Source organism: Danio rerio, chromosome 20 (genome assembly GCF_052040795.2).
Source record: "Danio rerio strain M-AB ecotype USA chromosome 20, GRCz13ab, whole genome shotgun sequence".
Lineage (NCBI taxonomy): Eukaryota > Metazoa > Chordata > Actinopteri > Cypriniformes > Danionidae > Danio > Danio rerio.
The window spans coordinates 37,669,245-37,695,109 of NC_141040.1; the positions used below are offsets into that span (position 1 = coordinate 37,669,245).

The following is a 25,865-nucleotide window of genomic DNA, read 5'->3' on the forward strand; positions in this document are numbered from 1 at the left end:
TGTATATGCACATATATAATGTTGGAAAGCATCCTATAGAAAATATTAATTTTAATGAGAGTTTTGTGAGGGGTGTACTCATATATATATATATATATATATATATATATATATATATATATATATTTACACTTGATGAAACCACTGATTGATTAAGTATATAAAATTAACTGACTAAATGCCATGTATATTTGTCAGTCATGCATAAACTAATCAGGTAATATTTCTGAAATAGTACAAATCAAACAAATGTTGTTTTACATACAGTACAATAACCAATTTTATATACAGATGAAGTCAGAATTATTAGCCCCCTTTGATTTTTTTTTTTTATATTTCCCAAATGATGTTTAACAGAGCAAAGAAACATTTATATATCTTTAATATATAAATGAAAATTGATGACTTTATACAATAATTAAATGTTTTCAAAAGCAAAATATGTTTAATAAGCTACCATAACAATTAAATGAAATTAGACCACGTTAAATACATTTTAGCTAAATACGTTCATTTGTTTGCACAAGGAACAATTTTTAAATGATTTTAGGCAATTTGAATAAATCCATTTTTAAAACCCAATTATTTAAATCAAACCGATTAGTTGAAAACCTTTATTGATAAACTAAATTCGCCACAGTTATTGTATTTTATTTTGAGTGTCGAAAAAACTACCCTCTATGTATAACTAACAAATACAATACAAATGAATACACTTTTAAAATTATATAATTAGACCTATTTTTACATTAGTAAGTATACAAGGCTTTTCAAACTCACTCAATGTCCAGGATCATGAATGGACTGGACTGCTCTCGGTCTTGTTCAGAGTCATAAGGGCCTACTCACACTATGCCATCCGTACCGTTCCCAGGCCTGTTTCCCGGATCGTTTGAGAAGTGTGAGTGCGCTGAATCGGGCTAAATGTATTTTAAGGGGCTGTTTCATATGGATTTATTAATCATTCTTACTTTTCAGTGAACGCAAACTGCCGTAGATTATTGAAGACGAGAACTCCTCACAGCACGACAGCTGCGCGGCTTCATCAGACCTCCTCATTCCTGCAGCACGAGGGTTTTATGATTGTTTATGAGCGCCAAAAGTGGCGGATCTGTTGGGCGAAATATCTGAATGCGTGTTACCGCATCCCTAAGGACTGTTTGGCGAAATATTTGACTGCATGTCACTGCATAACAAACGACTGAAACGATATAACTAGAGAAATCTCCACTGTGCTGCTGAGTGAGAGAGCGCTTCTCACTGAACAGCGCAGCAGCGATGACGTAAGCGTGCCGAGGCCCGTTAGAGGTGTGAGCGCGGGCCATCGGGGGAGACGGGAGGGGGGACAAGCGTGCTTTGGCCCGGTTCGAGGCAACTGTACCTAGTGTGAGTACGGCCTAAAACAGGATCTTCTTGCTGCTCACAACCACATACTGCATAGTGTTAAATACATTTAATTTAAAATACAATTAAATACATAGTGTTAACAGGCGTACAGAAAACACATGTGTTGAGCAGTGTGAATTAATCTCAAATCTGATCACACAATGCTGAAAAGTGCGGCTGTGCTTCAAACAGTGCAGTGGTTTCCAGATTTTTGATATCATGCACACAGAACTGATGCATATATGTATAAGCATGTTTATAATATGTAAATCATATGGAAATATGTGTACATTGCAAAAGTGCAAAGGATTTTTGAATTCTAGAGAAAATAAACTCAAGCTGGATTGACTGGGGTGTTTCGAATTTTTGGTCCGATTAGGTCTAAAATCAAAAACTAAAATTAATGCATGTGTAAATGTAGCAACTTTTGCTCTTTTAAACAAATATTTTAAATTACTTAAAAATATCTATAATAATTAAATAAACTGAATAAAAACAATATTTACTTTTTTCTTTAAGACTTTTTGTATGTTTAATAAATCTTTTTTATATGGTAAACCTGTTTTATACATTAAATATATATAAAAACTGAAATATTTAAGATATATATTTAAGTTGTGGAGTGTGTATATCAGGTTGGGAATCACTGATCTAGTGTGCAGCCTACCTAGACAGTATTTTTGGGCATTGTAAACTCATTTTGCCACCGGTCATAATCAACACTGAGGGAAACAAATCCACCAAATAACTGGAAATGGTGTCTTCCATTATCTGAAATTCTTGCACTGCTCTGCCATATGTACATATACAGTGCTTTGTTGTTAGCTCTGCTTCAGCTGTATATTGGCACTCGTCAATGTCAGAAAAAAAAGAGATGACCAATCAGATGAAAGCAAGCAGGGTTTACAGTACACATGAACTGAGTACAAATATCCTTTTGAAGCATCAATTTACCACTTACAAAAATACGGAAATAGCAAAACAATTCCTATTTGAACATGTACTGTAAAGGGACCAATAGGAACTAATGCAAACTACTAACACATTTCCCTTAAATTCCAAAATGTTCAGCTGAAAAAAATTATATAATTTACACGAATTAAGCAATTCTGAACTAAATGTTAACATACTGTATTAGGCGTACAACTGAGAGTACATTTATGATTATTAAAATATTATTTGAAAAAAATGTTTACCAATCCTTACTTTTCATCTAGAATTAGGCCAAGATAATCCTTCACTATTCGATTGCCTTATAATTTATGAACATTATTAGTCTCCTCCAGTGTTCCAGACACAGTAATCCCCTTGATTATGCCCAAAAACACCGTCAAGGAGTTTAGCATTGAACTCCACACTGAATAAAGGTTAGTCTCCATGCAGGATCACCTGCAGCCTCAGGGTCAGGAGGCATCTCATATGTAAGGGCAGGTGTTTGCCTCCACTCATCTTCCTCATCCTCCTCTTCATCAGAGTCAGAGGAGAAGCGAGGAGCGATTCGACAGGGCCGGGTATCAATACACACCGACTTGGAGCTTCGCTGGTATGTGAAGGACATAGACTCCGAGGTGTGTGAGTGTGTGATTCGCACTACACAAATATCATGACCACAGAGGAAAGAAGAAGGGGGTAATGAAGCACAAGGATGAACATTAGAAGGAAAAGTGCAAGTTTAGAAGAGAAAAGAGAAAAGAGAAAGGAAAGAGGAAAGAGGAAAGAAAGGAAAAGAGGAAAGAGTGGTGGTTATGTGTATTGATTATGTGTTGTAGAGTCAGTGAATGTTTGAAAACAAGAGTTTTGTGAATTTGGGATATACTGGATTCAATGCTCAATCGAATTTATGCAAGTAAAAATGTATTAACAAAAATTATTAAGTAAATTAATGAAGTGGATCAATACAATACATACCTGTTTTTCCCAGCATTCTCCTGTATTTTACAATTCTATCCTGCTATCATCCCGTGAGGGTATTTTCCCATATTGTAAATTTTTAATCCTGGTGGGAAATGTCCCCTCCCATCCGAGGGTTGTCTAGTTAGTTATTATGAGTATGGAAAATGTCTTTTCCTGCATTTATTCTGCTTCAGGAGTCAGACTGTTGACTGTAAGTAACACAACAAATAATGCAATAAGTAGTTTTGAAGAAAAATTAGCTTTGTCGTTGAACCCGAGAAAAACTTTGAAAATAAGCATAATGACGTAGTCTCTATGCTATAAAAATAACAATGATGAAACCATTTTTAACCAAGGGGACATATCTTTATTAGTACAGTTCGGCTGTATTATTTGTAGGTATCAAACTTTAAAGAGGTGATCCTTCCTATATGCAGCCTATACTGCCGAACCACCAGGGGACGCCCCTTGCTCTTAAATGTGAATTTTATTCAGGCATGAAAACACCTTAAAATAGATATAAAAACGGTTTAAAAAAGTCTTTCCTTTCTATTAAAGACGCTATTGCCCCTGCTACACAATCCTGAAAACACTCAGTTTATTTAACGGTGTGTAACTGTCAGATGCGTATCCATATTGATAAATAGAAGCTGTTTCCCAAACATATCTGTACATGCTATTTGAAGCGAAGCAAAAGTGGACACAGTGGGTTTTGGATTCATGTTTGAACAGACATATACACATAATAATAATAATAATAATAATAATAATAATAATAATAATAATATTTAAACAAGTCAATCTTAGTGGGATTTCTTTTAAACAACAAATTTTGTTTTAAATGAGCATAAACAGTTAGAAAAACAATCAGATACTTTCATTAAATCCATTTCTTTACAATAGCTATTAATTTTAATATTCCTTATTTTCACATCCTAATGTTGACAGGTATGATACATTATAAATAAAGTAAACAACGCATAAAATGAATGTCAGGTGTTAAGTTCTTGTTCATTGATTTACTAGGATGATTTTAATTTAAGTAAATAAAGTTATTTTACTTAATCAAACCGACACTTTATACAATTGGATAGGGGCATCTCTAATAAAACACTCAAATAATTTAAAAAATAGCAAATTGACTGAATATATTAAAAAACTTTATATATAAATATATAGATAAACTTTACCTAAGTAAATTTGTAAGGGGAAATCCATAAAAAAGTAATTGAAATATAAATTAATGGAGAGAATACCCAATTAAATGTTAACTGAATATAGTTAAGTTAATCAATAAATAAGCGCAAGATAAATTACAAAAAAGGAAATCCCCCAAGTGTGTAATAAGTAAAGAAAGTTAATAATTGAACTAACTAAACACATTTCTTTATATATCATTTTTATACCTAGTGTGTGTGTATATATATTATGCCACCCTAAGCACTGATCTTTACACTGCTAATAATATGTCATAACCTGCAGTGTTACCTGGATATGCCTCGTCAGAATCCAGGTCATTGCCGATGCTGCTGATGCTGGTGGTGTCCAGAGAGTGAATGCTCAGAGACGTGAGTTGACTGCGCAGACGCTCAATATCACTGTCTTTACTGTCCAGAGACATCTGCATCTCCAGACGCACCTGAGACTCCTCTTCTATCATCTGCACACACAACAACACAACTTTCTGAACAGATTCAGACATTTATGGATTGTATGAAATACTAGACAAAAGGAATCAATGTATCTTTTTATTTTTTAAGTAATCAATACAATATTGACACATGAAAGCTGTGGATTATTTTTTTCTATATTCTTATTTTTTTTACAGTAAGTGTGTTTTCACTGTATAACTAGACGACATATAATAATAATAATAATAATAATAATAATAATAATAATAATAATAATAATAATAATAATAATAATAATTCCAATTAATAGATTTTTCTATAGAATTTGACATGATGAGGCTGTGACTGAGTGTGGAATCATGGAAGTTGCTATCTTCAATATATATATATGGGACCAGCTGCGTTTGATATTATGACCACTTATTTATGCATCTAAAACACAGAGGCAGGTTCTGTGTTAAGGTACTTAAGAGTGCCACTAAAGTATTGTAATAATTGAATCGAGAATTAAATCGCATCACATTGACAGCTTGTGATTCAGAATCAGATCTGAATCAATATCCGTCTCCTTCATGACCTCCGCCAGCTTGTTTATAGCCTACAATACAGACATCTGATAATGGAATTCAGCCGAGACATGAAAAAAAAAACTGCTATTTTAAGCTATGACGTAATCAACAGTTACAAAGCTGTGATAAAAAATTCAAAATGCACCTGAATCTTGAGTGTTTTCTCCACCTGTATCTGCTTCTCATACGACACTGTGAGAGATTTCATCTGTTTCTCTTCTTCTTTGATCTTCTCCAGCTCTGTTTATTAAATGTTAAAGCATGGTAAATGAACATTGTACCATCACTCTATTTATATTATTATAGAAGTCAGCTCACTTTGCTGTATGTGCTTTAGTTTATTGTTGAGCTCCTCTTTCTCACTGGCCAGGTTGGCAACATCCACAGTCAGCGTACGGTTTGACTCCTCCAGCTTGTGTAGAATAGAAGAATAATAATGAATTAATGTTCATCTGGAGAAGATATTTTTTATGTTCTAAAAGAAATCTCTTCTAGTCTGCAGCTGTTTTCTACAGTTGAAGTAAAGGGTGTTAGCCTGTGAAATTTTTACAGAGCTAATAATTTTGTCTTCAATTGTATGTGAACATTTTGTAACATTTTTTATTTATTCCTGTAGTTCAAAGCTGAATTTTCTGAAATATTACTCTAGAAATTGTTTAGAACAATTATTGGTGTTAAAGAGTTCATATTTTATCGATGAAAACATGTTGATTCGCTTGGTGCTTAACATTTTTGTGCATATATCATATCATATATCATATCATATCATATATCATATCATATATACACAAACCGTTAGGAGACATATTTTATAGATTTGATTTTATAGTTTATAAAGTTAAAATTCAAAGAAATAAACAGCAATTTAATGTCCTGCTACATTTATTATTCATAATTTAATATACACATGACGACAATTTGTTATATAATTAAAGATAATCATGCTTATATATACACTATAAATGAGGAGGATTTCTCTCCTCCTCAACTCCTGGGTCTGAATGCAGACACAGTGGATAGAGGTGCTGCAGGTCTCTTGGCCTATCCATTTCAACCATTTTCCCTACTGGTAATCCGGAAGATATTAAACATAGGTGGATATAGGCGATATGTCTGAATGGGAACGAACTCAACTGAAAAAAGTCTGCCATTCTACAAATATCATAAAGCTCTCCCAACAAAAATGCCATGAGCAGACGCCGTCTCACCAAGTTATTGGGTCTCACAGCTCATAGGATATGAAAACTCAGTCTATGAATAATAATGAGAAACTAATGCGTCATCACTCCACTAGCAGATTCGTGCTACATCATTGATTTTGATCCCGCCCCAAAAATTATTTTAAACCCGGAAGATGAAATTAGCTGACAAAAGCTCAAAATGATCCAGATTTATCCACAATTAAAGCTGACAGGTGCTAACATTGTCTTAACTGATGTTCAACACACACAAATCTGTTTATTTTTTTAAAGTGCTCCAGGGTGTTTTGAACCTTTAAAAACCAATTAATACATACATTAGATAAGATTTCTTTTGTTAATATATGATCAAATCTAAAATTTTATGCAGTTCATACATTTTACTTTTAACACTCTGTACACAAAAATCAATTTCAGCAGCATTCATTTAAAATAAAATCTTTTGTAACATTAGAAACGTCTTTAAAATGGCAAATCATATAATGTGTGCTTGAAGTATTTTCAAACAAACAAAAACAAAATTCTGAACAACTAAATCACAGGAATCTAATCGATTTTCAAATATATTCACATAGAAAAAAAGGATCTAAATACTAATTCCTAGTATAACTGTTTTTATTCTATTGTGCCAATTTGAGCCAACTAGTACCAATTGAGCATTATGTCAATGCCTCAGACTGGTTTCCTGAACATGACAATGAGGTCACTGTACTCAAATGGCCTCCAATAGTGGACCTTTGGGATATGATGGAAAGGGAGATTCACATCATGGATGTGCAGCTGACAAATCTGCAGCAACTTAGTGATTCTATCATGTTAATATGGACCAAAATCTCTAAGGAATATTTCCAGTACCTTGTTGAATCTGTGCCGCGAAGAATTAAGGCAGTTCGGAAGGCAAAAGGAAATATGATACTATTAAGGTGTACCTAATAAAGTGGCCAGTGAATATATAGTGTATTATGTGACTAAATAGTTTTGGATTTATGTTTTTCCCTCTAATTACCATTTTGCTTTTTTCATTATTTCCATCTCAGGTTTGTTTAAAGTTTGTTTTTATTCCCATTATTAAAGTCAAAATACTTATATGATGCAAAAAACACAATTTACACACACACACACACACACACACACACACACATACACAAACACATATATATGGATGGTATTACTACAAACCATCTGAATAAATAAACCATTGTGTATTGTATTTTTATTTATTATTCTTAATAGTTTTTTCCCATTATCTTTTAATAATCATATCAGTTTTCTTATTTGCGTACTTATTAAAACTAAGTGTGTGTAGGTATATATTCTATATATGTATTACAAAATCACTTTAAGACTGTACTCATTGTTTATGTATTCTGCAATACTTTGGCAATACTTAACAGCTTTGACTAGCTCTTTTGATTTAAAGTTATTTAAAATAAATAATGATTTCAATAAGGAAATGTATTTAATGTGATTTTATTGTAGTAAAAAGTTACCTTTCTCTGTCTGCACCATAACAAAAGCCCTCATTATTTCAGCGTTTCTGCAGGTTTCATCAAGTCAAATTTAAGACTTTTTAAGATCATTTTAAGACCATTATGAATGAAATTTTAGATCATACATGTCTAAACACTAATGGTTTTTGGTTAATGGCCCGGTTGGAGCAATGAAACTGAAAAAGGAACACATGTAGTTATTTCTTTACCACATATTTTAATGAGTCAAAACAAGAAAACTCTAGTTTGCATCTGATCCAGTTACTATGACCATTTATGTGAAGCTGCTTTGACACAATCTTCATTGTAAAAGCGCTATACAAATAAAGCTGAATTGAATTGAATAGTTGTGTAGATTTTTTTCAACATGCCTCTTTTTTAATTACAAGTTTAACATTGTTAAAAGTATATTTATTATGAAGAAAACAACACAAAAAATGCAAAACTATATATTGTTTGCATTTGGTCCAAATTGATTGAGTATAACTCTTATTCTAATGCGCTTCTGTTTTGATCACTCAGTGTTACCAACTCAACTATTTTTAATTCACATTTTGAATATATGTTGCCTGCGCTTTTGCACATATTTGTTCTGCCTCTTACGGCCTGAATCTGAATTATTTTCTTGATTTTCATTTGTTAAACTATATTTTCTGTTCAAAGGTAATTATTTACATTTAGTTTTGATTTTTGTTTTCCTGCGAGTTGATGTTGCACTCCTACACTAATGACTATATTATTTATTTCTTATGGAATGGCATGTATATTTGCAGCATGTCTTGGTGGATGGATCACATTGAAGCGGAATACTTTAGCATAATTTATTAGATATTATTTCAGTCAATATATGTCAGTTTTGTGGTTTGAGTTTCACCTCACAGGTTTCATTTGTTGTGCTTCTTTGTCTACAGTTACATCAATTTCTAACTGATTATCTATTTAAGACAGCTTTTGTCCCTTAGATCAATTTATTTAGCTATTTTTTCATTTATTTTATGTCATTTGCACATTTGCAGTCATTTGAGTTTAAAAGAAAACATTTCTTAGTCTTATGTCTTGTTACCATAGTGACATGTTCTGAGAATAGAACGCATTCCAAAAGTGTACTTGAAGCCCTGCATCATCGGAGAATATCTTGTGGGTTTGTTGAAGTGGAGTAGTACAGGTGTGCTTTTGGCTGTTAAGTGTTAAAAAACTTGCGTTCCGAGTGTTTTGAGACTGTCTCAGCGATTGAACATCTTCCGTTTGAGTGATTCACGGTGCAAGACCGAAATCCTCATCCTATTCCAGCTAGCAAACCCCAAGTTTTTGAGTGGTTACAGGTGAAAGACTGAAACCCTGTACCGATTATATGATGGTTGAACAGATTTCTGATCTCCCCACAACATCAGCTGCTAAAATGGAGGAAGACAAAGCCTGCAAGATCTCCCAGAGCCAGAAAAAAGTGAAGCAGCTCAAAGAAAGGCCAAGAAATGGCACTAATAGTGAGTCTTATTTACATTGTGCTATCCAATATCCAGTGTTTTCCTGACATAATAATATACTTACTATTAAAAATAATGTTTGTACAGGATAATAGACAGCTGGTTAAACTGCTGGCTATCATTGCATTCACGTGAATCTTAATGCAACATTTTGGGTAAAATGATAATGTATTTCATTTTCAGCTTTTCTGATACAACTTTAGTCTAAAATCCTTTAGTAAAATGAGATATGCACACAGACTTTTCATTTTCAACCGACAGCCCCGATGGCTTTCGGTGAACTGTCTTTCCATTACAAAATCACCACATTTAAGATCTGTTCTCTTTAAAAATATGTGATCTTCACTGACTAATATATATTTGATATAAAGTGGGTCTCAGACCGGACAAGAATCACTGCATTAAATGACATTTAAAATAAACATGAAAATTTATTTTAGCTCAGTATTTTAAATGGAGTTTCTGCGCTAGCCTGCTGGTACTGACGGTGCTAGCGGTTCCATACAATTGACTATTGTCTCGTTTTATGCTTGAACAACTAAACGAATCCTTAGGTTAATTTAACTGATTGTAATTTAATTATATCACGATGTTTATGGTGTAAAAGCAACCTTATAAAACGTTAAATAATCACAGAAACCTTTCATCGGAAATTTACTGTTGGCTGAAAAACTCTAGCTGTGCAATATAACCCAGTATTCAGTTTTCTATTTTAAAAAAGTGCACTGAACATGTAGTTTTTAAATCGTTTGGTGCATTGATCATTTGTGTAAGCAGTTTTATATAACATGAAAATAATAAAATATTATAGTCAAATACAATAATTAATAATAAAACACAAAAGTGTAGCAAATCCTTGGTAAACTTGTGGTAACCTTGGTTTAGCTACAATAACTTTTTAAAATGGTTATATATTGGGGTTTTTGTTTTTGGTGAATGTTCATTTTAAATTTCTCTCAAATTACTGTGGACAAGTGTGTAAAGATGTGCAATCATTTCTCTTTTAACAGATGAGAAGGAGAAAGTAAAAGAAAAGAGAAAGAAGAGAAAGAAGAGCAAGGTTGCTTCTTTCATCAGAGCTGCTCTTCGATGGTTCTGCTTCTGTCCTCGTAATGAGCCGTTCACACTTTCCTCATCTGATGGTAAATGATGGTTTTTGTATCTCAATATTTTCTAGTGTATAATGTCATTAATAAACTGTATTTTTACTCCCCTTTATCTGGAGTTTAACGTCTCCTTGAAAATGACTTTGTACTATGTGCAAACTGCAATCATTTGTCTTAACAGATTCTGAACATGAGATCTATGAAAAGATGATTGTGGAAGAGGAAGAAGTGAAGGAGATAATGCAGGAGGAGGTGGTGGAGAAGAAAGAGGAGGTGATGGAAGAAGAGAAGGAGGAGGTGGTGATGGTGGACACAGAGAAAGATAACACAAAGCAAGAAAAGACAAATGAGGAGGAGGAGGAGAAAAGTGGAGAGGAGAAGGTGGTGGAGAAAAAGGAAGAAGGGAAGGAGATAATGCAGAATGAGATTGTGGAGGAGAAGAAGGAGCAGGTGATGAAAAAGAAGAAGGTGGTGGTGATGGTGGTGGAAGTGGTGATGGTGGAGAAAAATAAACAAATAAAGAAAGATACCAGCACCCAACTAACAGAGGAGGAGAAGGTGGTGGAGAAAAAGGAAGAAGAGAAAGAGATAATGCAGAAGGAAGAGGTGGAGAAGGAGGAGGAGGTGATGAAAGAGAAGAAGGTGGTGGAGAAAAAGGAAGAAGAGAAAGAGATAACGCAGAAGGAAGAGGTGGAGAAGGAGGAGGAGGTGATGAAAGAGGAGAAGGTGGTGGAGAAAAAGGAAGAAGAGAAAGAGATAACGCAGAAGGAAGAGGTGGAGAAGGAGGAGGAGGTGATGAAAGAGGAGAAGGTGGTGGTGGGGAAAAAGAAAAGAAAGAAAGATACCAGCACCCGACTGTCAGAGGAGGAGTTCTGGAGAAGGAAAATGGAGGAGGAGAAGGTGGTGGAGAAAAAGGAGGAAGAGAAAAAGATAATGCAGAAGGAAGAGGTGGTGGAGATGGAGGAGGAGGTGATGAAAGAGGAGGAGGAGGTGATGAAAGAGGAGAAGGGGGTGGTGGAGAAAAAGAAAAGAAAAGATACCAGCACCCGACTGTCAGAGAAGGAGCTGTGGAGAAGGAAAATTATCGCTAGAAGGCTATCTGCAGCAAAGTATCTGTTTGAGCAAATAAAGGAGGAGGAGGACAAGATGAAAGCTGAGGAAGAGAACAATGAGGAGAAAATAAAATACATTGGAAAGGAGGAGGAGGAGGTGAAGAAAAAGAGAAGGAGGAGGCGGCCAAGAAAAAACTGCAAGGTGGAAGAAGTGGAGGAGATGGAAGGAAAGGAAAGTGAGGAGGTGGAGAATCACATTGAGGAGAAAGAGCAAATGAATGACATTGAAAAGGAGGAGGAGGAGGAGGAGGTGGTGAAGAAAAGGAGAAGGAGGAGGCGGCCAAGAAAAAGTAACAGTATGAACGAGGAAGACAAAGAACAAAGTAGAGGAGTAGAGACATACTGTATGTGAAGGAGGAGGGTGAACAACATTGTACAACATCAATAAAAATGTGTTTTGTACAATACTGTATGTGCTGTGTGTTGTGTTCATCTGCTTAATTCTCTGTTTCAAAAGTATTGAATTTTGTTTGTTTAGCGAGGAGCGATTCGACAGGGCCGGGTATCAATACACACCGACTTGGAGCTTCGCTGGTATGTGAAGGACATAGACTCCGAGGTGTGTGAGTGTGTGATTCGCACTACACAAATATCATGACCACAGAGGAAAGAAGAAGGGGGTAATGAAGCACAAGGATGAACATTAGAAGGAAAAGTGCAAGTTTAGAAGAGAAAAGAGAAAAAAGAAAGGAAAGAGGAAAGAAAGGAAAAGAGGAAAGAGTGGTGGTTATGTGTATTGATTATGTGTTGTAGAGTCAGTGAATGTTTGAAAACAAGAGCTTTGTGAATTTGGGATATACTGGATTCAATGCTCAATCGAATTTATGCAAGTAAAAATGTATTAACAAAAATTATTAAGTAAATGAATGAAGTGGATCAATACAATACATACCTGTTTTTCCCAGCATTCTCCTGTATTTTACAATTCTATCCTGCTATCATCCCGTGAGGGTATTTTCCCATATTTTAAATTTTTAATCCTGGTGGGAAATGTCCCCTCCCATCCGAGGGTTGTCTAGTTAGTTATTATGAGTATGGAAAATGTCTTTTCCTGCAATTATTCTGCTTCAGGAGTCAGACTGTTGACTGTAAGTAACACAACAAATAATGCAATAAGTAGTTTTGAAGAAAAATTAGCTTTGTCGTTGAACCCGAGAAAAACTTTGAAAATAAGCATAATGACGTAGTCTCTATGCTATAAAAATAACAATGATGAAACCATTTTTAACCAAGGGGACATATCTTTATTAGTACAGTTCGGCTGTATTATTTGTAGGTATCAAACTTTAAAGAGGTGATCCTTCCTATATGCAGCCTATACTGCCGAACCACCAGGGGACGCCCCTTGCTCTTAAATGTGAATTTTATTCAGGCATGAAAACACCTTAAAATAGATATAAAAACGGTTAAAAAAAAGTCTTTCCTTTCTATTAAAGACGCTATTGCCCCTGCTACACAATCCTGAAAACACTCAGTTTATTTAACGGTGTGTAACTGTCAGATGCGTATCCATATTGATAAATAGAAGCTGTTTCCCAAACATATCTGTACATGCTATTTGAAGCGAAGCAAAAGTGGACACAGTGGGTTTTGGATTCATGTTTGAACAGACATATACACATACTAATAATAATAATAATAATAATAATAATAATAATAATAATATTTAAACAAGTCAATCTTAGTGGGATTTCTTTTAAACAACAAATTTTGTTTTAAATGAGCATAAACAGTTAGAAAAACAATCAGATATTTTCATTAAATCCATTTCTTTACAATAGCTATTAATTTTAATATTCCTTATTTTCACATCCTAATGTTGACAGGTATGATACATTATAAATAAAGTAAACAACGCATAAAATGAATGTCAGGTGTTAAGTTCTTGTTCATTGATTTACTAGGATGATTTTAATTTAAGTAAATAAAGTTATTTTACTTAATCAAACCGACACTTTATACAATTGGATAGGGGCATCTCTAATAAAACACTCAAATAATTTAAAAAATAGCAAATTGACTGAATATATTAAAAAAATTTATATATAAATATATAGATAAACTTTACCTAAGTAAATTTGTAAGGGGAAATCCATAAAAAAGTAATTGAAATATAAATTAATGGAGAGAATACCCAATTAAATGTTAACTGAATATAGTTAAGTTAATCAATAAATAAGCGCAAGATAAATTACAAAAAAGGAAATCCCCCAAGTGTGTAATAAGTAAAGAAAGTTAATAATTGAACTAACTAAACACATTTCTTTATATATCATTTTTATACCTAGTGTGTGTGTATATATATTATGCCACCCTAAGCACTGATCTTTACACTGCTAATAATATGTCATAACCTGCAGTGTTACCTGGATATGCCTCGTCAGAATCCAGGTCATTGCCGATGCTGCTGATGCTGGTGGTGTCCAGAGAGTGAATGCTCAGAGACGTGAGTTGACTGCGCAGACGCTCAATATCACTGTCTTTACTGTCCAGAGACATCTGCATCTCCAGACGCACCTGAGACTCCTCTTCTATCATCTGCACACACAACAACACAACTTTCTGAACAGATTCAGACATTTATGGATTGTATGAAATACTAGACAAAAGGAATCAATGTATCTTTTTATTTTTTAAGTAATCAATACAATATTGACACATGAAAGCTGTGGTTATTTTTTTCTATATTCTTATTTTTTTTTACAGTAAGTGTATAACTGTATAACTAGACGACATATAATAATAATAATAATAATAATAATAATAATAATAATAATAATAATTCCAATTAATAGATTTTTCTATAGAATTTGACATGATGAGGCTGTGACTGAGTGTGGAATCATGGAAGTTGCTATCTTCAATATATATATATGGGACCAGCTGCGTTTGATATTATGACCACTTATTTATGCATCTAAAACACAGAGGCAGGTTCTGTGTTAAGGTACTTAAGAGTGCCACTAAAGTATTGTAATAATTGAATCGAGAATTAAATCGCATCACATTGACAGCTTGTGATTCAGAATCAGATCTGAATCAATATCCGTCTCCTTCATGACCTCCGCCAGCTTGTTTATAGCCTAAAATACAGACATCTGATAATGGAATTCAGCCGAGACATGAAAAAAAAAACTGCTATTTTAAGCTATAATGTAATCAACAGTTACAAAGCTGTGATAAAAAATTCAAAATGCACCTGAATCTTGAGTGTTTTCTCCACCTGTATCTGCTTCTCATACGACACTGTGAGAGATTTCATCTGTTTCTCTTCTTCTTTGATCTTCTCCAGCTCTGTTTATTAAATGTTAAAGCATGGTAAATGAACATTGTACCATCACTCTATTTATATTATTATAGAAGTCAGCTCACTTTGCTGTATGTGCTTTAGTTTATTGTTGAGCTCCTCTTTCTCACTGGCCAGGTTGGCAACATCCACAGTCAGCGTACGGTTTGACTCCTCCAGCTTGTGTAGAATAGAAGAATAATAATGAATTAATGTTCATCTGGAGGAGATCTTTTTTATGTTCTAAAAGAAATCTCTTCTAGTCTGCAGCTGTTTTCTACAGTTGAAGTAAAGGGTATTAGCCTGTGAAATTTTTACAGAGCTAATAATTTTGTCTTCAATTGTATGTGAACATTTTGTAACATTTTTTATTTATTCCTGTAGTTCAAAGCTGAATTTTATGAAATATTACTCAAGAAATTGTTTAGAACAATTATTGGTGTTAAAGAGTTCATATTTTATCGATGAAAACATGTTGATTCGCTTGGTGCTTAACATTTTTGTGCATATCATATCATATCATATCATATCATATATCATATCATATATACACAAACCGTTAGGAGACATATTTTATAGATTTGATTTTATAGTTTATAAAGTTAAAATACAAAGAAATAAACAGCAATTTAATGTCCTGCTACATTTATTATTCATAATTTAATATACACATGACGACAATTTGTTATATAATTAAAGATAATCATGCTTATATATACACTATAAATGAGGAGGATTTCTCTCCTCCTCAACTCCTGGGTCTGAATGCAGACACAGTGGATAGAGGTGCTGCAGGTCTCTTGGCCTATCCATTTCAACCATTTTCCCTACTGGTAATCCGGAAGATATTAAACATAGGTGGATATAGGCGATATGTCTGAATGGGAACGAACTCAACTGAAAAAAGTCTGCCATTCTACAAATATCATAAAGCTCTCCCAACAAAAATGCCATGAGCAGACGCCGTCTCACCAAGTTATTGGGTCTCACAGCTCATAGGATATGAAAACTCAGTCTATGAATAATAATGAGAAACTAATGCGTCATCACTCCACTAGCAGATTCGTGCTACATCATTGATTTTGATCCTGCCCCAAAAATTATTTTAAACCCGGAAGATGAAATTAGCTGACAAAAGCTCAAAATGATCCAGATTTATCCACAATTAAAGCTGACAGGTGCTAACATTGTCTTAACTGATGTTCAACACACACAAATCTGTTCATTTTTTTTAAAGTGCTCCAGGGTGTTTTGAACCTTTAAAAACCAATTAATACATACATTAGATAAGATTTCTTTTGTTAATATATGATCAAATCTAAAATTTTATGCAGTTCATACATTTTACTTTTAACACTCTGTACACAAAAATCAATTTCAGCAGCATTCATTTAAAATAAAATCTTTTGTAACATTAGAAACGTCTTTAAAATGGCAAATCATATAATGTGTGCTTGAAGTATTTTCAAACAAACAAAAACAAAATTCTGAACAACTAAATCACAGGAATCTAATCGATTTTCAAATATATTCACATAGAAAAAAAATCTGATCTAAATTCTAATTCCTAGTATAACTGTTTTTATTCTATTGTGCCAATTTGAGCCAACTAGTACCAATTGAGCATTATGTCAATGCCTCAGACTGGTTTCCTGAACATGACAATGAGGTCACTGTACTCAAATGGCCTCCAATAGTGGACCTTTGGGATATGATGGAGAGGGAGATTCATATCATGGATGTGCAGCTGACAAATCTGCAGCAACTTAGTGATTCTATCATGTTAATATGGACCAAAATCTCTAAGGAATATTTCCAGTACCTTGTTGAATCTGTGCCGCGAAGAATTAAGGCAGTTCGGAAGGCAAAAGGAAATATGATACTATTAAGGTGTACCTAATAAAGTGGCCAGTGAATATATAGTGTATTTTGTGACTAAATAGTTTTGGATTTATGTTTTTTCCCTCTAATTACCATTTTGCTTTTTTCATTATTTCCATCTCAGGTTTGTTTAAAGTTTGTTTTTATTCCCATTATTAAAGTCAAAATACTTATATGATGCAAAAAACACATTATACACACACACACACACACATACACAAACACATATATATGGATGGTATTACTACAAACCATCTGAATAAATAAACCATTGTGTATTGTATTTTTATTTATTATTCTTAATAGTTTTTTCCCATTATCTTTTAATAATCATATCAGTTTTCTTATTTGCGTACTTATTAAAACTAAGTGTGTGTAGGTATATATTCTATATATGTATTACAAAATCACTTTAAGATTGTACTCATTGTTTATGTATTCTGCAATACTTTGGCAATACTTAACAGCTTTGACTAGCTCTTTTGATTTAAAGTTATTTAAAATAAACAATGATTTCAATAAGGAAATGTATTTAATGTGATTTTATTGTAGTAAAAAGTTACCTTTCTCTGTCTGCACCATAACAAAAGCCCTCATTATTTCAGCGTTTCTGCAGGTTTCATCAAGTCAAATTTAAGACTTTTTGAGATCATTTTAAGAACATTATGAATGACATTTTAGATCATACATGTCTAAACACTAATGGTTTTTGGTTAATGGCCCGGTTGGAGCAATGAAATTGAAAAAGGAACACATGTACTTATTTCTTTACCACATATTTTAATGAGTCAAAACAAGAAAACTCTAGTTTGCATCTGATCCAGTTACTATGACCATTTATGTGAAGCTGCTTTGACACAATCTACATTGTAAAAGCGCTATACAAATAAAGCTGAATTGAATTGAATAGTTGTGTAGATTTTTTTCAACATGCCTCTTTTTTAATTACAAGTTTAACATTGTTTAAAGTATATTTATTATGAAGAAAACTACACAAAAAAATGCAAAAATATATATTGTTAGCATTTGGTCCAAACTGATTGAGCATAACTCTTATTCTAATGCGCTTCTGTTATAAACCCTTAAGTTTCATGCCTATTTATAAACTTTATGTTGTCCACTCACACTTTCTTATGTAAATAATTTGATTGTAAATGAAAGATTATGTAAAGGGATATAAAAATGATCAATTATTACACTAATACACTATTCCTAAAAGTTTAGCATGTTTAGCATTATCTGCAGTTTAAAAAAAACATTCTGGCTATACTTTAGTAAATGAAGTTATTTTGTATTTCATTTTTTGATCACTCAGTGTTACCAACTCAACTATTTTTGATTCACATTTTGAATATATGTTGCCTGCGCTTTTGCACATATTTGTTCTGCCTCTTACGGCCTGAATCTGAATTATTTTCTTGATTTTCATTTGTTAAACTATATTTTCTGTTTAAAGGTAATTATTTACATTTAGTTTTGATTTTTGTTTTCCTGCGAGTTGATGTTGCACTCCTACACTAATGACTATATTATTTATTTCTTATGGAATGGCATGTATATTTGCAGCATGTCCTGCTGGATGGATCACATTGAAGCGGAATACTTTAACATAATTTATTAGATATTATTTCAGTCAATATATGTCAGTTTTGTGGTTTGAGTTTCACCTCACAGGTTTCATTTGTTGTGCTTCTTTGTCTACAGTTACATCAATTTCTAACTGATTATCTATTTAAGACAGCTTTTGTCCCTTAGATCAATTTATTTAGCTATTTTTTCATTTATTTTATGTCATTTGCACATTTGCAGTCATTTGAGTTTAAAAGAAAACATTTCTTAGTCTTATGTCTTGTTACCATAGTGACATGTTCTGAGAATAGAACGCATTCCAAAAGTGTACTTGAAGCCCTGCATCATCGGAGAATATCTTGTGGGTTTGTTGAAGTGGAGTAGTACAGGTGTGCTTTTGGCTGTTAAGTGTTAAAAAACTTGCGTTCCGAGTGTTTTGAGACTGTCTCAGCGATTGAACATCTTCCGTTTGAGTGATTCACGGTGCAAGACCGAAATCCTCATCCTATTCCAGCTAGCAAACCCCAAGTTTTTGAGTGGTTACAGGTGAAAGACTGAAACCCTGTACCGATTATATGATGGTTGAACAGATTTCTGATCTCCCCACAACATCAGCTGCTAAAATGGAGGAAGACAAAGCCTGCAAGATCTCCCAGAGCCAGAAAAAAGTGAAGCAGCTCAAAGAAAGGCCAAGAAATGGCACTAATAGTGAGTCTTATTTACATTGTGCTATCCAATATCCAGTGTTTTCCTGACATAATAATATACTTACTATTAAAAATAATGTTTGTACAGGATAATAGACAGCTGGTTAAACTGCTGGCTATCATTGCATTCACGTGAATCTTAATGCAACATTTTGGGTAAAATGATAATGTATTTCATTTTCAGCTTTTCTGATACAACTTTAGTCTAAAATCCTTTAGTAAAATGAGATATGCACACAGACTTTTCATTTTCAACCGACAGCCCCGATGGCTTTCGGTGAACTGTCTTTCCATTACAAAATCACCACATTTAAGATCTGTTCTCTTTAAAAATATGTGATCTTCACTGACTAATATATATTTGATATAAAGTGGGTCTCAGACCGGACAAGAATCACTGCATTAAATGACATTTAAAATAAACATGAAAATTTATTTTAGCTCAGTATTTTAAATGGAGTTTCTGCGCTAGCCTGCTGGTACTGACGGTGCTAGCGGTTCCATACAATAGACTATTGTCTCGTTTTATGCTTGAACAACTAAACGAATCCTTAGGTTAATTTAACTGATTGTAATTTAATTATATCACGATGTTTATGGTGTAAAAGCAACCTTAAAAAACGTTAAATAATCACTGAAACCTTTCATCGGAAATTTACTGTTGGCTGAAAAACTCTAGCTGTGCAATATAACCCAGTATTCAGTTTTCTATTTTAAAAAAGTGCACTGAACATGTAGTTTTTAAATCGTTTAGTGCATTGATCATTTAAGCAGTTTTATATAACATGAAAATAATAAAATATTATAGTCAAATACAATAATTAATAATAAAATACAAAAGTGTAGCAAATCCATAGTAAACTTGTGGTAACCTTGGTTTAGCTACAATAACTTTTTAAAATGGTTATATATTGGGGTTTTTGTTTTTGGTGAATGTTCATTTTAAATTTCTCTCAAATTACTGTGGACAAGTGTGTAAAGATGTGCAATCATTTCTCTTTTAACAGATGAGAAGGAGAAAGTAAAAGAAAAGAGAAAGAAGAGAAAGAAGAGCAAGGTTGCTTCTTTCATCAGAGCTGCTCTTCGATGGTTCTGCTTCTGTCCTCGTAATGAGCCGTTCACACTTTCCTCATCTGATGGTAAATGATGGTTTTTGCATCTCAATATTTTCTAGTGTATAATGTCATTAATAAACTGTATTTTTACTCCCCTTTATCTGGAGTTTAACGTCTCCTTGAAAATGACTTTGTACTATGTGCAAACTGCAATCATTTGTCTTAACAGATTCTGAACATGAGATCTATGAAAAGATGATTGTGGAAGAGGAAGAAGTGAAGGAGATAATGCAGGAGGAGGTGGTGGAGAAGAAAGAGGAGGTGATGGAAGAAGAGAAGGAGGAGGTGGTGATGGTGGACACAGAGAAAGATAACACAAAGCAAGAAAAGACAAATGAGGAGGAGGAGGAGAAAAGTGGAGAGGAGAAGGTGGTGGAGAAAAAGGAAGAAGGGAAGGAGATAATGCAGAATGAGATTGTGGTGGAGAAGAAGGAGCAGGTGATGAAAAAGAAGAAGGTGGTGGTGATGGTGGTGGAAGTGGTGATGGTGGAGAAAAATAAACAAATAAAGAAAGATACCAGCACCCAACTAACAGAGGAGGAGAAGGTGGTGGAGAAAAAGGAAGAAGAGAAAGAGATAATGCAGAAGGAAGAGGTGGAGAAGGAGGAGGAGGTGATGAAAGAGAAGAAGGTGGTGGAGAAAAAGGAAGAAGAGAAAGAGATAACGCAGAAGGAAGAGGTGGAGAAGGAGGAGGAGGTGATGAAAGAGGAGAAGGTGGTGGTGGGGAAAAAGAAAAGAAAGAAAGATACCAGCACCCGACTGTCAGAGGAGGAGTTCTGGAGAAGGAAAATGGAGGAGGAGAAGGTGGTGGAGAAAAAGGAGGAAGAGAAAGAGATAATGCAGAAGGAAGAGGTGGTGGAGAAGGAGGAGGAGGTGATGAAAGAGGAGGAAGAGGTGATGAAAGAGGAGAAGGGGGTGGTGGAGAAAAAGAAAAGAAAAGATACCAGCACCCGACTGTCAGAGAAGGAGCTGTGGAGAAGGAAAATTATCGCCAGAAGGCTATCTGCGGCAAAGTTTCTGTTTGAGCAAATAAAGGAGGAGGAGGACAAGATGAAAGCTGAGGAAGAGAACAATGAGGAGAAAATAAAATACATTGGAAAGGAGGAGGAGGAGGAGGATGTGAAGAAAAAGAGAAGGAGGAGGCGGCCAAGAAAAAACTGCAAGGTGGAAGAAGTGGAGGAGGTGGAAGGAAAGGAAAGTGAGGAGGTGGAGAATCACATTGAGGAGAAAGAGCAAATGAATGACATTGAAAAGGAGGAGGAGGTGAAGAAAAGGAGAAGGAGGAGGCGGCCAAGAAAAAGTAACAGTATGAACGAGGAAGACAAAGAACAAAGTAGAGGAGTAGAGACATACTGTATGTGAAGGAGGAGGGTGAACAACATTGTACAACATCAATAAAAATGTGTTTTGTACAATACTGTATGTGCTGTGTGTTGTGTTCATCTGCTTAATTCTCTGTTTCAAAAGTATTGAATTTTGTTTGTTTAAAGAAAATATTGATTTATATTTAGATTAAACATAAATGTAAACATATATATGTAACAAAATTGTTTTGTATAGTTTAGTTTCTATGTATGTGTGTATCACATATACAAAACAAATATATATAATACACACACATATATAATGTCAGACTTATATTTTGCATGTGATTAATCTGCCCAGCACTAATACAGTAAACCTACAGATCCTGGAGTCTGACCTTTAAGATTTATATTGCGATTCAGATTTCTTGTTTAGAATTGTTAAAGTCGAATAATTCAGAGAATTGCTATCTTTCCGAGGCAGAAACAAGCTTCATAGAAACCACTTACAAATCCATCACATCTTCAAACGATGAAAATCCATTAATAATCTATTAAATTTGACTTCTATCTAATTCTAACTTAATGAACTCTTAGTTTACTTTACCATCAAGACTAAAGACTTTTAGTGCAGGTCTCTAGTCGCTCCGTTTCTATTACCCTACAGTTGCACAAACTGAAATTATGAATTGAAAATATGTCCATTGGAAATGTTTAATTAGCAAAAACTGCCACTCTCACACAAACACACACACACACACACACACACACACACACACACACACACACACACACACACACACACACACACACACACACACACACACACACACACACACACACACACACACACACACACACACACACACACACACACACACACACACACACACACTTCAGACTGGCAAGAGGTGGTTTTTCAGGCAATTCAAAAAAGCTATTTAGCCGCTAAAGAATAGAAAAAAAAGTTTTAGCTGCACTGTAAAAAATTTAATGACAAAAAGTCAAAACAACAAATATTTTGATGTTACTTTAACATTTTTTAATAATATAACATTTTTAAAGTTGTACCAAGTTTAACTTAATATTTGTAATCTATTTGATTGATGCAAGTTGAGATGACTAGAAAAGTTAATTTGACTCAACTGAACCATGTAAGGCAGTAGGAATATTTTTAGTGTAGACTTGAGACCACCCGAGATTTCAATGACAAAACTGTCAAATGTGTTGTGGCGGAATACTTCAAATGAATTGATTATCTATTATTTCAGTCAATATCTGTCAGTTTTGTGGTTTGAGTTTCACAACAACCTCTGGCGTTTCATTAATTGTGCTTCTTTGTCTACAGCTACATCAATTTCTTATTGATTATCTATTTAAGAAACATTTTGTCCCTTAGATTTTTTATTTATTTTTTGTCATTTGCACATTTGCAGTCATTTGACTTGAAAAGAAAACATTTCTGACAAAACTGTACAAATGTTGTAGAACAAAACACACATACACAAAATTAATAAATAAGTGATAGTACAAAACAGCACAATGTTTCAGCACAAAAACAAAAAGTAATATTATTATTAATATTATTATTATTTTTAAATTTTTTAAGTATAAACAAGCAGAGGGTTGAAGACACAAAAACACAAAAATAAAAAGAATTAATAAAAACAAAAAAAATGCAAAGAGTGATATTGCAGTGCAAAAAATGTGCACAGAAACTCATAAAATAAAATGCTCAATAAAATAAAAGACTAATGTTGTAGATTAAACACAATAAAGTAAATAAAATAATAAAAAAACGAATAAAAAATAATAATAATATTAGAAAATAATGAAATATTTGGTTTATTTAATATGGTGCACACACAAAAACTGCAAGAGCTATGTAGCAATACATGGCATGCAAAGCTGTCTTTCTTTGACATTTAAAGTGTAGCATGAGGGTGTGAGGTGAATGTTTGCATGTGTGTGGAGAAAAAAAGTAGGAGGAATGTCAGGAAATTAAAAAGCTGTGCTTCAAAAATCCTCATAACCATAATATCCTCAAATACACAACTAAACTCCAAAACAACATTGAACGTTTACACTTTTACCAACAAGCACATGCATAAAATGTAGATCACTTTAACAAGCCATGACCCCCAGATCAGCCACACTGACTTACTGTCTCGTATGGTGTCGAAGGTCCACTGATCATTCTTGAAGAAGGGGTGACATTTTATTTCATTCACTCCAGTTCGGCCAAGCCTCATCTCCCTGAACATAGCAAAACACTGGTCAGCAAAACAGACAGAGAAGCGATAATCCACTAAAGTATACACATACACCAGGAACATCCAACAGCACAGCATGGAGGAGTGGAGCAGTCAGAGAGACATCCAAAAATAAGGACCGTTCACTCCCCCTTCCTTTCACTTCATCTGCATTGAGAGGGTGCAGCAGTTTGGACTGCCACGTGTGGGACATTCCAGCAGCCTGAATGCAAAGGGAGTGTGTGTGTGTGTGTGTGTGTGTGTGTTTACATGAAAACACAGAGAAAACATTAAACCCCTCTCTGTATGTTTGATCAGGAATGCTTGTATGTGGGCATGTGAGGGAGGAGAAAGAGGGAAGGAGAAAAGAGGAATTCAGATGGAAGTTGTCAGGCTGGAGGGTGAACGTCCATGAAGATGACATGTAGTAAAAGCAGTAGGACATGAAATTTATGTTTTATTAGGGACTTTATCTATAAAGAGCTTTTAAAGGCATAACATGAATAAAGATCAGCTTGTATGTTGTCTTAATCTAATTTAATTCAATTAAAATGTTGCTATGGCTTAGTACCAGCCAACCTCTAAAAACAAACAAGTAAGGGTTTATTACGCTAGTAAGTGTCTAGTAAAAGCAGTAGGACATGAAAGTTTTATGAAAGACTTATTTTATGAAGAGCTTTTAAAAGCACAAAATTAATATAGACTTGTATGTTCTCCTTAAATTAAATTTAAAAATATATGATTTGGTGTTTAAGAAATATTCCTTAAGATTGCCATTTTGGAAAAAAGTGCAACGATTTTCTAAAACCATTAAGCAAAAAAAAAAAATCCTACTGACCACAAACATTTACAAAATAGGGAAAATTTCATATGATAACAATGATAACAGATCTAAGGTACCCTGTGATTACATTAAATACGTTATAAACAGGGCTTGACATTAACACTCGCCAAATGCGGGTAGATTTCAGCTGTCGCGGGTTAGACAGCCACTCTCACTAGCCACTTTGGCTGTGATAAATGTATTTACAGTATATGAGAATATTGTTTTTAAGTATCAACTGTGAATAAAAAGTGTATGCATATAGCTTTATTTTGTTTGCTTTACACATTTTTTAAAATGTGTTTCAAAAAAATAATTAGTTCGGTGCAGCCAGAGAAAAACTTAGCAAATCCTTAGTGTCGAGCCCTAAAAACTCATGTGAAATAAACTATTAATAAAAATAAAATTAAATTAATTACATTGCGACACTATAAAAATTACATCCCATGTACTCATGTTCATTGAGCAAGGTCATAAACAACACACAAAAATGTTAAATGAACAAGGAGGCATGTGGACACAAAGTATAAATCAATAAAGTTAGCATGTCAAATTCAAATTTATGAATATAAAATGTATTTTTCCAACATTAAAATTGTGGTTAGTGAAAATGGCGAGTGGTTAGTAATGTTGGAAAACTCCTAGCCACTGTGGCTGGTGATCAAAAAAGCTAATGTCAAACCCAGGTTATAAACTCCAAACTACAAAAGAAATCTCATCATGTGTGTAATAAATTGTCCTGAAAATTTGCTTTTTTTTACAGTAAAGTTAATTTCAAATTGACAAAAATACATGTTACCAGCCAACCTCTGAAAACAAACAAGTAAGGGTATATTAAGAGACTAAGAGTCTGAACTTGACAAGAAAGAAAAAAACTCAAATCAAATCTTTACTTTTCTCAGTCTCACCTGCTACTCAGAAAGGCACAGATGAGGTCTTTGGCATCCTTTGACATTTCAATATCATCTGGGAAAGTTAAGCTGTTCTTGTGATCCATGATCTTTCCATATGTGCCCACCAGAGACTCGGAATAAAATGGAGTGTCGCCTGCTCAGAGT

The 25,865-nt window shown here is 33.8% G+C and overlaps 7 protein-coding genes across 21 annotated transcripts in view; 4 read left to right on the forward strand and 3 right to left on the reverse strand.

Annotated features, from left to right (window-relative positions):
- The window catches only part of LOC147839372 (rho-associated protein kinase 2-like), an 11,639-nt gene extending 5,808 nt beyond the window's left edge, over positions 1 to 5,831 (reverse strand). The window contains exons 1-3 of the mRNA XM_087298438.1: positions 5,798 to 5,831; positions 5,625 to 5,719; positions 4,768 to 4,939 (exon numbers count right to left, since the gene is read on the reverse strand). Of these exons, the coding sequence (XP_087154564.1) occupies positions 4,768 to 4,797 (30 nt within the window). The 5' untranslated portion in view covers positions 4,798 to 4,939; positions 5,625 to 5,719; positions 5,798 to 5,831. The remainder of the gene's footprint in view (positions 1 to 4,767; positions 4,940 to 5,624; positions 5,720 to 5,797) is intronic.
- Positions 1 to 25,865, forward strand: part of LOC147839373 (uncharacterized) — a 40,762-nt gene that overhangs the window by 4,683 nt on the left and 10,214 nt on the right. The gene's annotated exons all lie outside the window — the stretch shown is intronic.
- The window catches only part of rock2b (rho-associated, coiled-coil containing protein kinase 2b), a 125,818-nt gene that overhangs the window by 811 nt on the left and 99,142 nt on the right, over positions 1 to 25,865 (reverse strand). The gene's annotated exons all lie outside the window — the stretch shown is intronic.
- Positions 6,098 to 12,282, forward strand: LOC147832260 (uncharacterized). Of its 10 annotated transcripts, none has more exons than XM_087298406.1 (4): positions 6,098 to 9,652; positions 10,663 to 10,794; positions 10,940 to 11,400; positions 11,485 to 12,282. In XM_087298406.1, the coding sequence occupies exons 1-4, from the start codon at positions 9,520 to 9,522 to the stop codon at positions 12,220 to 12,222; spliced, it is 1,464 nt and encodes a 487-aa protein (XP_087154532.1). In that variant the 5' UTR covers positions 6,098 to 9,519; the 3' UTR covers positions 12,223 to 12,282. The 10 variants fall into 10 exon arrangements, with proteins under 10 accessions (XP_087154532.1, XP_087154533.1, XP_087154534.1 ...); XM_087298407.1 differs by having other exon boundaries at positions 10,940 to 11,364; positions 11,449 to 12,282; XM_087298408.1 differs by having other exon boundaries at positions 10,940 to 11,316; positions 11,401 to 12,282.
- Positions 12,279 to 25,865, reverse strand: part of LOC147839374 (rho-associated protein kinase 2) — a 28,859-nt gene continuing 15,272 nt past the window's right edge. The window contains exons 4-9 of one of the 3 annotated variants that reach the window (XM_087298424.1): positions 25,716 to 25,854; positions 23,889 to 23,988; positions 15,243 to 15,336; positions 15,070 to 15,164; positions 14,237 to 14,408; positions 12,279 to 12,451 (exon numbers count right to left, since the gene is read on the reverse strand). In XM_087298424.1, coding sequence (XP_087154550.1) covers positions 12,345 to 12,451; positions 14,237 to 14,408; positions 15,070 to 15,164; positions 15,243 to 15,336; positions 23,889 to 23,988; positions 25,716 to 25,854 — 707 coding nt within the window. In that variant the 3' untranslated portion in view covers positions 12,279 to 12,344. Of the gene's footprint in view, positions 12,452 to 14,236; positions 14,409 to 15,069; positions 15,165 to 15,242; positions 15,337 to 23,888; positions 23,989 to 24,057; positions 24,155 to 25,715; positions 25,855 to 25,865 lie in introns of those variants that run through there. The other 2 variants (XM_087298426.1, XM_087298425.1) reach the window with 2 other exon arrangements.
- LOC137489880 (uncharacterized) lies at positions 16,163 to 21,850 on the forward strand. Of its 2 annotated transcripts, XM_087298421.1 has the most exons (3): positions 16,163 to 19,314; positions 20,321 to 20,452; positions 20,598 to 21,850. In XM_087298421.1, the coding sequence occupies exons 1-3, from the start codon at positions 19,182 to 19,184 to the stop codon at positions 21,788 to 21,790; spliced, it is 1,458 nt and encodes a 485-aa protein (XP_087154547.1). In that variant the 5' UTR covers positions 16,163 to 19,181; the 3' UTR covers positions 21,791 to 21,850. The 2 variants fall into 2 exon arrangements, with proteins under 2 accessions (XP_087154547.1, XP_087154549.1); XM_087298423.1 differs by lacking the exon at positions 20,321 to 20,452 and having other exon boundaries at positions 18,130 to 19,314.
- Positions 17,233 to 25,865, forward strand: part of LOC137489751 (uncharacterized) — a 28,447-nt gene continuing 19,814 nt past the window's right edge. Inside the window, exon 1 of the mRNA XM_087298389.1 lies at positions 17,233 to 18,132. The gene's annotated coding sequence lies outside the window, so the exon portion shown is untranslated. The remainder of the gene's footprint in view (positions 18,133 to 25,865) is intronic.